Genomic DNA, 16,814 nt, shown 5'->3' with positions numbered 1-16,814 from the left:
TCAGATCTCCTAAACTTTTAATTCCACCGCGTAATATTTAGCGCACGAGGCGTTCATTAAATTTCAAGTGAGCGTCATCATGGGAACACAGGAAAGCAGCAACACAGCTCCTCAACCACAAGGCGGCGCTAGAACTCAGCTGCGCAATGCTGCTGTCTGTACTCTCTTCACGTAGTTTTGGATGGGAAGCTCCAGTGGGTACCGATGAAGGGGCGTTGATTCCGTTCCTTGATCAATCTGTGTCGAATTTTCAGTGTTCACATGCTTTCACTCCGAGTGCTCCGGTTTCCTCCTACAGTCCAAAGATTTTTTTTTTTTTCCCCAAACTTTATTTAATAAAGTTATCAATAATACACACAACCAAAACAATACATTAAAAATCCACAATCAAACAGACCCAACACCATTTTCCTACAGTTGGTCAAACAAAATTACTAAACAACCATTACATAAAATACATTGTGAAGACAAAGTCTTACCCATAACAATCCCCTTTCTGGCTTCAAAAACTATAACTGACCCATGTCTTCCCCACACCAACATACCCGCAAAAGGACTGTCCCCCAATAGCAGCTCAACCAAAGTCATCATATCATAATACATGCTTCCTTCAAAACACATAAAATACTTCTAAATTACAGTATAAAAGTTGATCATACCCCTAAAAACAGACAAATAAACACAGTCCTCCTACAGTCCAAAGATACGTGATTCAGGTGGACTGGTGACTGTAGAGAGAGAATGTGCGTGTTTGCCTGTGGCTAACCTGACATGAACTGCTGTCCCATCCAGGGTGTAAATAAATAAATGTAAATGTAATGTAATAAATGTAGCCCTTTTAACGCTACTGCCCTAAGCTTGAGAGATAGGGTCCGGATCACCGCGACCCCGTCTTAGGAAACGCACTTAGTTCTGCTGTAAGAATACAAACTCGCCAAGTACAGGTCAGGCAATAACTTCCGTGACGCAAACTTTTGCGAGTGAAATTTTGGAGAAAGGAGATACTCTTCCAAAATGTCCAACTCTTGCTATGCGGGTATCCCTCCATGTGCTAAAGCCTTTCTAAACCAGTCCTTTCTGCGCTGATCATGGGGGTAAACGAGTGTCCGATAAGAACCACGTGCTCGCGGCAGTCGGGACAGAGTTCATAGTAACCCTTTCACGATCAGTTGGGGACGTTCTGAAAAAAAGAAGCAAATGTGACAAGCTGAATATCCAGGCCTTACTTCCATGTGCTTTATCATTTATTTGCAAAGAAAAATGATTTGCAAACAGTTTTTGGTAGGTGACGGTTAATGTGTAGCCCTATGATGTGTCTAAAGTACATTTTCACACTGAAACGTGTATTTCTTCGTGGTTTGATGTAATGTTTAATAGGAACATACACCTGTTGCGTTATATTAAGAATATAACTTAAGAATCACATGCCTGCAGCTATGTCTCTTTCTCTTAATGTAATGCACAAATCTGTATTTTTGCTGAGATGTACGTCGCTTTGGAGAAAAGCGTCTGCTAAATTAATAAATGTAAATGTAAATGAAAGAACTGACAGTGTGTGTGTGTGTGTGTGTGTGAGAGAGAGAGAGAAAGATACTATACTTTTACACTTCTCCATAGGCGTTCCTTATTTCTTTTGGTGAATATGCTGTCCACAGAAGTGAGAATTTATTGTAACCATGTAGGCTAAATCCTGCATATGAAATAAATTATTTATAGACTGAAAACAACTGCTTTTAACAATGCTGTTAATTAATACCCTGTAAAACACAGCACAACTAAATTACTGGAGTCCAGAGAATACTTTTTTAGTATGAAGTTGGAGCTGTGCATTGATTATCCTGGATTTTTTATTTCCGACAATGTCATTCAAATGATTCATTGCGTCGACACTTTTCTGGAGTCACCCTTACGGTATTTTACAGTGCTGGATCACATAAGCTTATTTTACAGTGGATTTAATCTTTTAATCAGAGGGTGTAAGGTTTAGTTAAAAAAAATCCCCACACCCACAAAGTTTTCTTACCGTCTCCTGCGAAAGTGACTATTTTTCGTTGACGACTCCGTATCCATGGTAACAAGAAACAAGCGCCTATTGTGACGACGCGGGTAGAGAACGAAACAGGGTGTTACAGTATTTGAGAGCTTACACGTGAGGTGTCGCTCGGTGCGATACGTTCATTTCAGTCTCTCACCTCCTCATCATGTGCTCATTTTATATTCCTAACCATTTACTAAGTTAAGCCACACTGTCTCTCATTTTTTCGCCTGGTATTATATTGTTATACTGTACTTACCTGGTATATTACACTCTTTCCAAGGAGCCCCACTGTTCCGCTCCGTCTGAGGACACGGAGGACACGAACACCCAGGAAAAGAGGAAAGGAAGAGTTACTCGAGACGCGCTGGGCCCTCATTGTCATTGTGCAGTCGCGCGCCCTCGTTCGCTAAGTAAACAAATAAATGAGATTAATAAAGCGGTCGATGGGGTCGCCGTGGTCTGTGTGAAGGGCCCCCGGACCAGCTGCTGCTCCTGGTCCTTTCTCCGCTCTGACCCCCCGTGACCCGCGCGCACCCGCCGCTGCAGAGCGGCGTCCGCACTCCCGAGGGGTTGAGGGAATGCGTGTGGAAGGTTAGTGGCACAGGATGCGCCATTGTTCGGGTTAGCAGTCGCTGATCCCCGGCACACACCCCTCCATTAACACAGGACCACCAGCGTCTGGGGCTAAATTGATTAGAAATCTGTTTCTGCCTCGTTTGAAGTCCAGCTGAATTCATTATGTTGTCTGACTTACAGCTCGGGAATAAAAATACATGTGGAGCAAGAAGGCCTGATGAGCGAGCATGCAGCAGCCCTTGGAACCAATAAATACACTGGAATTCCTGCTTAGATGTGGCTAAAATCCCTCTGTTAAAAACTCCAGACACTGTAAGTGTGAAGCAGTGATTTTCATCTGAGATGCAGACACTGAAGTTTAACCTCAAAGATTTGGTCTGGACAACCTTTCCAGCTCCTTCATGCTTAGGTCAAGTTTTTATTTAAGACATAATGATTTAAACAACTGTCATTTCAAAGTACATTTCCTCACTGGTTTTTAAATACCACAGAGTCTGGTGAAGAACGCAAAGTTACAATGTAGGCATTAATATTAAATATGCCAAATGCAGGACAAATAAATCTGATTATAAGAGAACAGTAACCAGATTCTGATCCAGCCTAATGTGCGCAGGAATTAAATGGAACCAAAATTTGCTGTGAAGGCATCGAAAGATCTCGATTTATCACTGTTTTCCCACACATTGCTGTGTGGGGGAAGTAAAATACGGAGCTTAATCTTCAATGTATTTTTTCAAGTTGTGATTTTTGTTTTTTAAACACCGCTTCGTTTCCACCTCAGCAATAATTGTTAGAATTACTTTTTGAATGAATACTTTCAATGGTACATTAGAGGGGAAAAAACAGAACAGGTGGTGTCTGTTTAGTGAGTCCATCTCCAGTGGTCCCCACACTTGGCCTCTTCCAAGGGGTTCGGGTCACAGACTCATCCACAAAAGCAGGTGTTGCATTAATGCCTTCTGTCGATTAGCATCAAGTTCTCAACAAGCATGTCTTTGCTCCTCTGCTCCTTACACTCCCACCTTCCACGTTGCCCGATGCTATGAAAGTTCAGCTCTTCACTTGTAACACTTTGACTAAAGCTAAATAATTATGGACAAAACCGAGATGTATTGAGAGCAAAATCCATCTTGTAAAGAGTCAGAGCACAATTTTGCTGTCAGCAGTGTGTTTCACTCTGATGAAGGTGAAGCAGGGAAGGGATTCGTGTACTTTTACTGTGGTTTCACTGGGGGGGGGGGGTCTCCTCTCTCTCCAACATCTGTAGCCATTTAACGATTTCGGGGTGAAGCAGACATGCCAGTCAAACCGCTCCGAGGGGTGGGGGTGGGGGGTGGAGTGGGGTTGTTGCAGAGCAGAGAGCAGAAGGAGGGTGGGCTGCGGGGCGGAGGGAGATGAGTGGCAGGGATTCCGCGAGACCGTCCCCCCGTAATTGGGGGAACAGCTGAGTGCGTCGCGCGCCGGCAGATGGTCGGTGGAGGGCGGGGGTCCGAGGGGGGTTGGGGTTGGAGTTGGGGGGGCAGATTTGCATTCATTGTTCCGGAGCCCCAAGTCGTTCCGGAGACAATAACCTCAGTCAAGAACAAAATGAGAGAGACAGAGAAAAGAAAAAAAAAAAAAAAAAACTTTCCTCTCCAAGAAAGGTGGGGGGTAATAAATGGACCCAAAAAAGAAACAAAATATTAGGAATAAATCAAATGCAAAGCAGTTGTACTGTTTTTGTTAACTGTGTTGCGATTAAGTTTTGAAACTCGTGCACATCAATTCACCCACATGCATGTATCTTCTCCTCAGCGCAGATCATGATTATTCCATGTCTGTTCGCGTGCTGTTGGCATATCGACCAACTGTACATTATTTCTAGTCTTTATTTGGAAAGTTGCAAGTTAGCCACAGTCCGGAGTCCCGATTACAAAATTCAGTACATTTTCAGGTTGTTATTGTTGTTGTTATTATTTAGCAGTCGACCAAGATGTACCCATTTGTACAGCAGAGTATTCTTGCTGTAACCGGTAACTTGATCATTTATACAGACCTGCTGTTCCGTTCTACAATATCAGTCGTCATGTGAGAAATGAAATTGCATGCGCGCATCCAGTGAAAGAAACACATGTCCGTAGTGTTTGAGACGTGCAGAAACATATTTAGATTGATCATATGAGTCCCAAAGCAGCTGTTAAAGTCTTCATCCTGTAATATTTTATGTAAATGTCCTCTTTCCTTGCACAGATTGCGGTATTATTTTTCAATAAGGGTTGTTGTAGCAGTCGCGCGTCCTGCATTTCTACCATATCGCGTGTTGTGTTAAGTGACAGTGGATATTAATTACCTGCATGAGATCATGTTGATCAGTGTGGAAGTGATCAGCTGCAAAGAGGTAAATCCACAATTCCAGCCATTGCTTCATAGCAGCTCCAGCCGGACACCACTAATATCCCACGTGATCTCACTTATGTCAAAGCTTTTAATTGTGACAAGTCATGACACATGTGGATATTTGGAGGGTATATCATGTATGCCTGACCTGCAAAAGATGTAAATATGCTGAGAATATGACATTCTGTTACTGCTATTAGACATGGGGGTGTGAGTGTGGAACCCCGCGCTTCATTTGTAGAGTTAAATCGGGCAAGTCTGAACGTTGACGTCATTTACCATTATTTACAAACGCTTCTATCGGTAACACCCACATCTTTCTACATAAAGTAAATCCGTTAAGAACCATGTTATCATTCGTACTCATTTTCTACTTTCATCATGGCTATTCATTTGACGTTCTGCAGCTGTAAACATTTAAATATGTTTTATCTACACTTTTAATCGAGCTCCTACAGCAGATATTTGTACATCTTTCCTTTTTACTAATATTAGCAAATTTTCCCTTAAGCTTTTCTTCAGTGTCAGGACTCCTTTTATAATAACATTTGATTTGGTAGAACTCAATTTACTGTCCCTGTAAATTATTTACCGTCCCATGTTTATTGCGCTAATTATGGACGATAAACAGACATGATTTATTTGATTGAATTTTAATGTAGTATTTCCCGTGTTGTTTTACAGAATTTTCAGAATAACGTTTTTATTGAGTTCTAACAGGAAGGATGACAATTTCTTTTCAGAAATCTAACGATTCTGTAACAGCAACTGATCTTAGAATAAGCGTCGTATTATTTGAAAGAAATGATTTACATAAACAATAATCAAAGGACACTTCATGCTAGGGTTGCACAGATATGTTTACAAATGTTTTTGACCAAATCCCCATGTTCATACCTGAGCTCCGAGCGCCCGCTCTACTTATTGAAACTTTGTGTGCGGAAAACAGTGATTGGCTACAGCTGTACACTAAACCGTCCCAAAGTCCCGCCCACTTTGACAGCTGCGCCAATGGAGACGGGCATGCAGATAACCATGACCAAATATGGCTACGGATCCCTCCTCTCCGTCGCACCCTGGCTCGGGGAACTCATTCACGCTCCAGGATCTTAGAGCATCACGAGCAGTTGGTCCACGCGTGGATGTGACGGGGGATCCGTCTGTCAGACCCTTTGATTTAAGATCAGAAGATACAATCGTTAATTGACGGAGAATCGCTGCTAAGCTGGAGTGTATAGGTGTGCTTTGGAGGAACTGGCTGCACGGCGGGGTTTGATCGTGAAATGCACGAGGTGTGACAACTGGTACCTATGAGTTCGCGTACGTTTTTGGAGGAACAGGTGACCCTCGTTTACCGTGGAACTCGCGCTGGAAGCATTGCTGACTTTGTTCTGAACAATGGTCAAAGCCCGAAGAGATAGACATCCTCAATCCACCCTCTCACTTCCAGGAAACTTTTGAAGAAGAAAGGAAGGAAGGAAGGAAGAAATTGTAACATCTGACATCTGTGACGTTTCCGTAATCTCAATAACTTCCCTTCGCTCTCACCGAGACACTAAATCTGCTCCAAGTTTTCCACCTATTTCTTGTTTCTCAAAGTTTGCCAAAGGAAGACAGTGGGGAGTTTTACGCTTTTTGTTTTTACTTGTAAGTGTCCGGGATTCGAGCAGCTCAGCTGAGCGCAGAAGTTGTGGCAATAAGGAGAAAGCTGTGGGGGCGGAGATGGATGCGGTCCGGTCCTGGGTGCGAAACGTCGGTGTCGTGGACGCCAATGTGGCGGCTCAGAGGTAAAGGGGCGCTCATGTGCTCCGCTGGTGTACCTGAACCTGTGCTTCTTCGGAAGAGTGTGTTCGCTCCGTCTGGAGGCGTCGTGCTGTGCACGTGCCGGGAACGATACCTGGCGTCCGGTACAGTAACAGTGTGTGTTATTTGTTTGGCTCTGACGGAGAAATAACTCAGAGCCGGAGTTATTGCTCTGGTTGCCGTTTCCAGAACCGTGTTGTACCGTACCATCCCTTCCACGGGTTCATCAAATCAAACATACTTAATTTTCTCTGTGTAATACGTTTCACTAGTGGACAACAAACCCGAGATCAGTCTTGTATTTCCGTGTCTTTTAAAAAGCGACGCAATACCTGAGCAGCAGTTTACCTTTCTAAATTGTTTAATTGGGAATGAAAGCATAGAAATGTGAAATATCTCAAAGTCTAAATGACATATCCCGAAAAGTGATTTTTTTTTTTTCCTTCGCGAATTAGGAAAACAAAATCGAATAATGTCAGCAATCATAATTACACGTAATGTTACAATAAATGCTTCATAATATAATGCTTCAATGAACGCTTCATAAATAAGTAATGGAAACTTCATGAGGTATGTTAATAAATGTTCGTCTTATTTTCAGTGTGTATTTCTGTTTAGATTCCTTAGTCAGTTCATGACAGTGAGTGTAAAGGGGCATTACATTAACGGGGCGCCCTTTTCGAGCTGTTCGGGGAGCTGAAATAATCAACAGGTCGGTGGTGTTTGTCCCCCCCCTCCCACCGTAAAGCGCTCACTGTGTGGAAACAAACGGGAGCAGGAAGCGGGTCGCGCGCGCTTTGTGTGCATGGAGCGCGAGGCGAGCGCGGGGCGAGCGCGGGCTCATCCCACAGTCGGCCGCGCGAGGCTTTCAGTCTGTCACGAGCCGAAGAGAAAGCGCACAGTGTGTCATTATAACGCGCTTACACCACAAGGTAAATAGAGTATACCGGTAATGTAGCGTCCGCTTCGGTAAAATACTAACATAACTCAATAACAACAACAACAAGAATAATATATTCAATGTCTCTTTCTTCTTCAGTGAAATTGACTTTTGTTTGCTGAGTTGTACGTCGCTTTGGCTAAAATGAATAAATCTAATGTAAATATTATAAATACAGTAGCTAGTATATCATGTTTTTAAAAGTGTCAGAGAACTTATGAGATCTTTCGCTATTCTGGCTCAAAGCTCCTACGTCTGTCAATTTTCTGTGTAAAATGACACATCTTTACTAAAGCAAATTATACTGTTTAGCATGACATGCTATATATAATTTATACACATATAATATATAATGCTATAATAATATTATATTTTGTTTTATTATATTTTGTAGATTATGATTATCTTCAGTAAAATGCCATTTCTCAGAAAGTCACCCGAGAAAGTCTTAAAATAATAAGCTCAGGATTATCATATCTGGTACATTATTACAAATCAGGCCATGCAAGTATATTTAGCCCCGCAAAAATGAGAACCACTTCATAATGCACGATTCCACGGGTGACAGCAAGCGTAGCTTTTGGTGCTGATCTGAGCTGAACTTAAGCATTATTTCATCCTTTAAGTTAAAATTCGTTTTATTCCAAGTGTCGGGAAGAGTTGGGGAACGAACAGACAGAGCTCTTCTTGCAGGCTGAAAAAAAGACAGAAAAAATTAGTCATAAATCCGAGTTTCTCCTGCGAAAAAGGCCAACAAATGTGATATAAAAGTTATCCGCACACTTGATTTTCCAAATATCCTGTCTTGTGTACATGTGCGCAGGAAGGACGCAGTTTGTAACCAGGTGTTTCTCCCCGAGACTTTCCCACATCCAGCCTGTTTCTGACACGACAATAATCGCCCCGTATATTTACTCTGGTGTGTTTATTTTTGCATAGGGTAATAAATCCATATCTTGTACTGTTTATGATGAGATGGGAAACACTGAAATGACACGTCTCCCCACAGGGAATTTAACACTTTAAGCACAACCTGAGATAAAGCGGCGGTATCAAACGCGTGGCGCAGATTTATTGTGTTTAGTCAAGTGGAAAGACTTAACCGTCATTACGAAACCGTACAGTTTGGATGGTGACAGAGGCTCAAGTGCAGATAAATCAAAGTCTACAGTCAAGTTCTGATCATGCGTGTATTTAGAAAACGAACACATTTTTTACACGCATATGTCTAAACTGTGCAGTATGCGTGTACGTGTGCGTGTACGTGTGTGTCTGCGCGCGTACCTGTACCGACATCTGTTTGCGAGCCTCGGTGCCTGGATTTAGAGCGGAAGGTGGTCTCCTGGCCAACCTTCACCTGTCACGAAATTTTTACACTGAAGAATTTTTCCAATATTGCAAGTACATAAAACACAGTTTTTCATGAATAGAGAGACAGAGACAGACAGACGGACGGACCGATGCGATGTACACGATATTATGCTACAAATAACCGCTAAACGCGGCGGTCTACTATTAAGCTCTTCAATAATCCTGTAATAAATACAACATAAAACGTACCAGTGTTGATCGTCGTTCCATTTTCGAAAAACTGTCTTGTGCAGAAATTACATTTGTTTTAACACATCTTTCTGTTAAATGCGACGAGATATCAAGATGCTGCGAAAACGGGTAGGAAGCGCAAACATTTCGTAAGTGCGCTTGAAAAACAGACTGAGGATAAAGATGAAATATTCGAACTGGAACTGGTCTGTGTGTGTGTGTATGTGTGTGTGCGTGCGCGCGCGTATATATATATATATATATATATATATATATATATATATATATACATTTTTTGACTTACCATACTTTGCAAGATGTACCAGTTGGCGAACTGTAAAAAAATAGCAAAAAAGGCTTTGCGTGGTACACTAATTAATTCCAAATTTGATTTTCGTTTATAAAATTGCAGGGCAAATACACAGAGAGATCGTTGAACTCTATCAACATTTAACGTTAATCTGAATATCAACTGTACGAAAAGTAAAAGATATATTATACTGTAATAAGTAATATTATTAGTAGTAGTATTAAGTAATATTCCTCATTCCGATTATTTTTGTTAGTCTGTTTATGCATTAAATAATTTCCAGAAAAGTTTTCTTATAAGTAACCTGATAGTCTTCTATAGAATGTATATGTATATTAATGCTATTTCATTTTAATTAAGATGAAAATTAGAAATGCATGTTTAGATAAAAGGCAATGTTCATTATGCTTTTTTGTCACATTCTAAAAAGAACAAATATTCAAAGAGAATATAAACAGAAAGCCTTGGCAGTGTGCGAAAATTCGTTGAAACTGCCAAATACAGCGGCTCAATAACATATTCTGATAAGTTTTCAGTTCTTTATGACAGACTGGTATATAAGTGCAGGTTTGGACAAAATGTTGGAAAAAGAACAGGAGGCAATGCTGTGTTTAAGGCTTTTCTCATATCACCTAAAGGTTATTACTTCAGTTCCCATTCTTGCTATAGTACATGAAGGTCCTTGCCCTAAATGTATATGATAAGAATACCCTGCTGTAAATAAGTAAAACATTGTTAAATTGATTATCTAACATTGTGGGACTTGGACAAGTTGCATGTACATAAAGGTTAAAAAGTCACTCGTCAGAAATCTGTCTAAGTTCTCTGCTTTTTGCTCTCTCACTGTTCTATGGCCACATGTGCACTTTACTTGCAATGTGAATAAAAACCAAAATTTAGGCTTAACAGATACCTTATTAATGGGTTTTAATGCTGCATAGAATTTGTGCTTTGCAAAAGACAGGAAAAAAAGGGATAAAAGTGGTTCATGTTTGGGACTATATTGACAACTCATATTGACAACTGTCCCTCACCCTGACCTCAGGTGTGTTACTTCCTTCCCCAGTGGTGTGGCTCTGTCCAGGGCACACTTTGAGAAGCAGCCACCCTCGAACCTACGCAAGTCCAACTTCTTCCACTTTGTGTTGGCGCTCTACGACCGACACGGGCAGCCGGTGGAGGTGGAGAGGACTGCCTTCATCGACTTTGTGGAGCACGAGAAGGTGTGTCTTTGGCTGATGTCTTTGCAGAAGGTGTTGGTCCCAAACTAAACTTCACTTAACATTAGAAGACATAGTCCTTTTCAGATGTAAACCTGATGAGAATATCTTTTTTCCCCTGGGCTGAGACGAGAAGATTTATAAAGAGAGTTGACAGTGAATATTAAAGTCCCAATTCACTACTTGAACATGGCCCAACACAGTGGGTGCAACAGGACGAAACTGGCGAACGCAGTCAGAGAAAGTTTGCTCAGTTTCTGCATGTTCTGAGAGTGGTTGTTTTCTCTATTATTTGTCACATTTTTTTTCAGTGCTCATTACCTAACTTAAACTGTGCAGAACTGGATATTTAAGAGAAACAAAGTAGCTGTTCTATATGGTCCAACAGCAGGACCCATCCTGGCTACGTCTGGGTAAAAAGATCCTCTCTGCGTGAGTTTCCATGGCATCTTCCAACCCATACTCTCAGATAGTTCTTTCCAGATCCTCGCCCCTGTTGCCAGTTCTTTGAGTTCTGGGCCACAGGAGCTCCTCTGAGGCCAGTTAGCGAGGGAGAGAAAGCAAGAGGAAGACAGTAGTGGACAAGAGGCCTTGGGGACAATGGGATGGAAACCATCTCTCCGTCAAGGTTGACTGCTGCTCACCCTCTTCAAGCTCTGTTCTGGTTTTATAAGAGACAGGCCTGTAGTGGTTCAGAATGACACCACATGTGATAGCGCGCGCGCGCGCACACACACACACACACACACACACACACACACGTACGTCTGTGTCCAGAAGACTCATTCTTTAACATGCCAGCAAGTTACTTAAATGGACCAATTACTGGAATGATTCTTTAATTTTCACTAATTGCTAAACCAACTAATCCAGACAGGATCTTGAGGACCGAGAGCCAGTCCTGGGAGGCACAGGGCGTGAGGCACACAACCATCCATGGGCAGTGTACTGTATATTTAACTCAAAGGAAATGAACATGACCATGAGGAGAATATGCATACTCCACGCAGACACACCACTAGCGACAGATACACACACCACTAGTGACCTTCAGCTATCCTCGAAGCCACCATGTAGCCTTGGCTGGAACCACACATTTGTGAGCCATGTTTCCCATCAAACAACTTTGTAAGGAAGTCTTGAAATGATTCCAGCTTCCTTACTAACTTACCTTACAGCTCAGTAAATTCAATCGTACATGCTCGTGACCCCTTCCCACTACGGCCTCCACAAAGCCAAGAGTGGCATGTTCCTGGCTAGTGGTGTCAGGACACTGGTGGTGCCACACCGTAGCTTACCACAGTACTGAGCTTCCTTGTTTCTGCACTTTTCAAAGGAGCAGACTGGAGAGAAGACGAACAATGGGACACATTACAAGCTGCAGCTCCTTTACAGCAACGGTGAGTTTTATGTATTCTTAGTCCACTTCCACACAAGATCATATGTCCTTTTTTTTCAGGTTCTGCAGCTTCAGGTTCTCATCCTTCCAAACAAAGTTGCCCAACATTGTTTTTCAGAAGGAATCAGTTATGTTCAGTAGGAAAACTGTCATTACCCATCTCTCAGACCTGAGGACTTCTTTTTGGTTCCATTGTTGAAGGTCATACCACTAAGGGTTAGCTGAGCATGTGTTGGGTTCCCTAACTAGCTGGGAACGCAATATGAGGAGGGATGTTGAAGGACCCAGAAGGAAGAAACACTCACCTTCTTGGTTCTGTAAAAAGATTTTTGTTCAAGTGCAAAGTTTTCCTGCTGTCCTACTGTGTCTCCAGACCTGTAGTCTTTGAACGCAGATCTAACCCTGAACAATTGCTGTAAGCTTTGCGGGCCTAATAAAGGGAAATGAGTTACACGCTACCCCCTATAGTGTAGCAACATGAGATGTGCATGTGACGAGGGTTTCAGATCCCAGGAGCCCCACTCCCCCCCACATCCCCCAATCCCCTGCCTCACCCAAGGGAGACGAGATAAAAGATGTGCTCCAGATTGCTTCCCCCATCTCTGCTCTGCCTCCACCACTACCTCCAGCCCCCCACACGAGTCCCCCTGTATCAAACACCATTCCAGCCCATAGAGGAAAATCTGAAGGCTTCAAGTGTGTGTGTGTTCCAAAACATCCAGCAGCGCTATGTTGTAGATGAAGGAGAAGGGTATGCGTCATTCTAACCATTGTATTGGTTCCTTCATGGATATAATTAGATTGAAGTAAATGGTTGAATTCATCTGTAATGGAGGGTTGAATTCTGTCAAGTCAGTAAGCTTTGTTGATCTTTGAGAAGCATTTTTTGTGTGGTAGTATACAGGTATCCTACCGTTGTTGAGACTCCTTTCGTACCCACTCCTTTTCTCCGCTTCTCTCATTTATGACTGGTGCTGAAGCTCTTTTCCGGGTCAAACACGCTGATCCGCTTGCCATCCGAGCAGAGATCATTGAGAGAGTGAGGATAGGAATGGAAAGATTCAAAGTGCTGTTGATGTTGGTTCGTGTGAAAAGATTCACTAAATGAAGATTGTGGTTAAACAAATCAAACTTTAACAAAGGTTCGAGTTTAATTTTGAATGATTCACTAGGATGCCATTACACACACACACAGTCTGAAACCGCTTGTCCCTTGCGGGGTCGCGGGGAGCCAGAGCCTAACCCGGCAACACAGGGCATAAGGCTGGAGGGGGAGGGGACACACCCAGGACAGGACGCCAGTCTGTTGCAAGGCGCCCCAAGCAGGACTTGAACCCCAGACCCACCGGATTGCAGGACCCGGTCAAGCTCACTGCCCCTCCGTGCCCCCCCAGGATGCCACTCATGAACTCAAAATTTAAGACAGCATCGTGTTCGATGTCGGGTATTGATGGTATTGGTAATGCTTGGTTGTTCAAGAACAGCGCACAGGCTGTGTCCCCTCGCCCTCCAGCCTTGCGCCCTGTGTTGCTGGGTTAGGCTCTGGTTTGCCACAATCCCTCAGGACAAACGGCTTCAGACGGTGTGTGTGTGTGTGTGTGTGTGTGTGTGTGTGTGTGTGTGTGTGTGGGGGGGGGGGGGCCTACCTGGAAAATAAAACCTTAACATGCAAAAAGTTTTTGTTACACACTTCCATGAGCTTCCACAAAGACAGGAAAACAAGCTTGTTTGTGTGTGTCACCAGGGGTCCGGACAGAACAGGACCTGTATGCACGACTCATCGACTCTGTCACCAAACAGGTAAGGGCTCTCTTCAGTCCTGCACCCTGCATGTACACCACTGTGGTGTAGATCGTGAAATGGCAGGACTTCTACACTGTAACAGAAACGCACCTTCTTTCTGTTTTTTCTCAGCCTATTTCCTACGAAGGACAGAACAAGAACCCCGAGATGTGCAGAGTGCTGCTCACACATGAGGTGATGTGCAGGTGAGGCCCTGCGTGCGTAAACAAAGACAAACATAAGTCATATTCATTTTTGAAAATGGGAAGAGTAGGTAAGGGTGTGATGGAGATGCAGTGGAGTTTAGGCTTTAGTAAGTGGGCTGAAAAGCCTCTGCAGGAACACTTCTTCTCTCAGCCCACTGAATGAGTGTTTGCACTCTTTTAATTCCACAGTTAGCTGTGGTTGGAAATATAAGACCACCAAAACTGAGAGACAAATCCGAAAGAAGATGTATAATGCAACAGCCTAAACACACACACACACACACACTGTCTGAACCGCTCATCCCACTGGGGGTTGCGGGGAGCCAGAGCCTAACTCAGCAACACAGGGCATAAGGCTGGAGGGGAAGGGGACACACCCAGGATGGGATGCCAGTCTATTGCAAGGCACCCCAAGCAGGACTCAAACCCCAGACCTACTGGAGAGCAGGACCCGGTCCAACCAAGTGCGCCACTGTGCCCCCCACTGCTTAAACACCTAAAACAAAATTCTGACAACCTCACTGATCCAGTTTTGGGTCACTGCCCAGCACAACACTCTAAACATGAGCAGGTTATCCACGCAGTGTATTGATCCTTTTTACTCTCCTCACACAAGTGAGTTATGTTTACTTTGTTCCTTCTACTTGTAATTTACTACCTGTTATGTAATTTCTGGAGAAATTGCACTTTTCAAAGTGGTTTTTGGCAGCAATACATTTTACTTTTACTTGAGCACGTTTATAAAGGAGAATGCACTTTTACTCTGGTAAATTTCTGTCACTCTCTTCTTGTTACCATTGAATTTTTCTTATTTCGTGTTTTAACTCCCTTCTTGAAACCAATGAATCCACTTGTATCTAAACCTACTGACTGTCATCTGACTTCTGTGGATTTCATTAGCCGCTCACATTTTACTTTTACTATTAATCACTGGCAATCACATATTTAAAAAAATGTGGGAAAACCTCGAAAGCAGAATCAACCAGTGCCTGTTGTGTGGTGGGTTTGGGGTTCGAGCTCGGGGTGCCTTGTGATGGACTGGTGTCCCATCCTGGGTGTGTCCCCTTCTCCTTCGACCTTGTGCCCTTTGTTGCCAGGTAAGGCTCCGGCTTGCCGGGACCCCGCTTGGGACAAGCGGTTGTTGATGATGGTTGGATGGATGGATAGGAAAACCTGCTTTTAAATATAGTTAAAAAGTTTGATTTTTTTTTTTCCTCATATTGTGAGTTAATTTTTTAAGACTTAAACAGGTTGTAATTATTTCTGAACTGGAGTCATTGGGGGAGACACATTAATTTTTGATGCATGGAGTATGCTTGAAGGCTTGAAAATAACTGTAAAAAATGATACTTCTGCAAATGTTTCTCAAATAACCAGACAAATGGAACATGAGACATTTTATACTGTATATTATACAGTAGACCAAATATGCATGAACAGAACACCCTAAGAAAACATTGATATCATTAAAAATATAAAGCCATTTGTTATTCACCAAAAAAAAAAAATTATCAACCAAGTCCTTATGTGTCCAAATTGTGTGTGTTTGCGGAAATGCATATTGAACCACACCACCAAACAAGGTGGGGATCAGTCAAGTACGGGACAAAACAAGTGGTTCCCGATTTACGATGGGGTTTTGTTCTGTTGAAACCCGTCGTAAGTCAAAAATATTGTAAGTCAAAAATGCATTTAATACACCTAATACATATCTCTGCGTGACAGACTGGCAGAAAGTATCGCTCCGCATATCACTTGCCCGGGAAATAATCAAAATTCAAAATTCGAAGTACAGTGTCTAGTGAATGTCTATTGCCAGCTCACCGTTGTAAAGTCGAAAAAATCGCAAGTCAAACCATTGTAAATTGGGGACCACCTGTACACCTCAGGTACACTGGAAATGTAGGCAGTCCCCGAGTTACTAATGTCCGACTTACATACAACCCGTACTTACGAACCACCCCCTTACTGACTGGAAGTAGTTTTTTTTTGTCACCCTTAAGTAACAATGAAATGATAACTTCATAATTAAGCCTATTATATTAAAAATTCGAGTTACTGTATAAACAATGGTTGGTGATAAAAAAACGGGCGCTACTTTGTGAAGCGTATCGAAACATTGCGCGTCTACAGCAGTTTGTCGGCTCGTGGGCGGGATGCGTGAGCCCGAGGTAGGACAGACTTTCTTCTTTTCCCGTTAACAGTGTCTCGTGTGTGTTAGCTTTAATTTTTTTGTTTTCACCCTACTCATGACACCAAAGTATAAATGTGATGTAAGTGATGGTGATGCATCCAAGAGCAACAAAACGAACACAACTGAAAGTAAAGAGTAAATAATAATGCAAAAGGTGAAATGCCAACGAACAATGGAAAAACGAACATTAAACTTTCTTTAATGTTTTGCACACTGGGGAGTGCGGTGGCGCAGTGGGTTGGACCACAGTCCTACTCTCTGGTGGGTCTGGGGTTCGAGTCCTGCTGGGGGTGCCTTGCGATGGACTGGTGTCCCGTCCTGGGTGTGTCCCCTCCCCCTCCGGCCCTACACCCTGTGTTACCGGGTAGGCTCTGGTTCCCCGCGACCCTGTATGGGACGAGTGGTTCTGAAAGTGTGTGTGTGTGTGT

The 16,814-nt window shown here is 42.9% G+C and overlaps 1 protein-coding gene across 2 annotated transcripts in view; it reads left to right on the top strand.

The window, feature by feature from the left end:
- Nucleotides 1-6,643: 6,643 nt before the first annotated feature.
- The window catches only part of ebf2 (EBF transcription factor 2), a 40,743-nt gene continuing 30,572 nt past the window's right edge, over nucleotides 6,644-16,814 (top strand). Inside the window, exons 1-5 of one of the 2 annotated variants that reach the window (XM_018748986.2) lie at nucleotides 6,644-6,777; nucleotides 10,652-10,808; nucleotides 12,148-12,205; nucleotides 13,949-14,004; nucleotides 14,119-14,192. In XM_018748986.2, coding sequence (XP_018604502.1) covers nucleotides 6,713-6,777; nucleotides 10,652-10,808; nucleotides 12,148-12,205; nucleotides 13,949-14,004; nucleotides 14,119-14,192 — 410 coding nt within the window. In that variant the 5' untranslated portion in view covers nucleotides 6,644-6,712. Of the gene's footprint in view, nucleotides 6,778-10,651; nucleotides 10,809-12,141; nucleotides 12,206-13,948; nucleotides 14,005-14,118; nucleotides 14,193-16,814 lie in introns of both variants that reach the window. The other variant, XM_018748985.2, reaches the window with a different exon arrangement.

The sequence above is a fragment of the Scleropages formosus genome, chromosome 19 (genome assembly GCF_900964775.1).
Source record: "Scleropages formosus chromosome 19, fSclFor1.1, whole genome shotgun sequence".
NCBI lineage: Eukaryota > Metazoa > Chordata > Actinopteri > Osteoglossiformes > Osteoglossidae > Scleropages > Scleropages formosus.
This window is presented reverse-complemented; position numbering and strand designations above follow the sequence as displayed.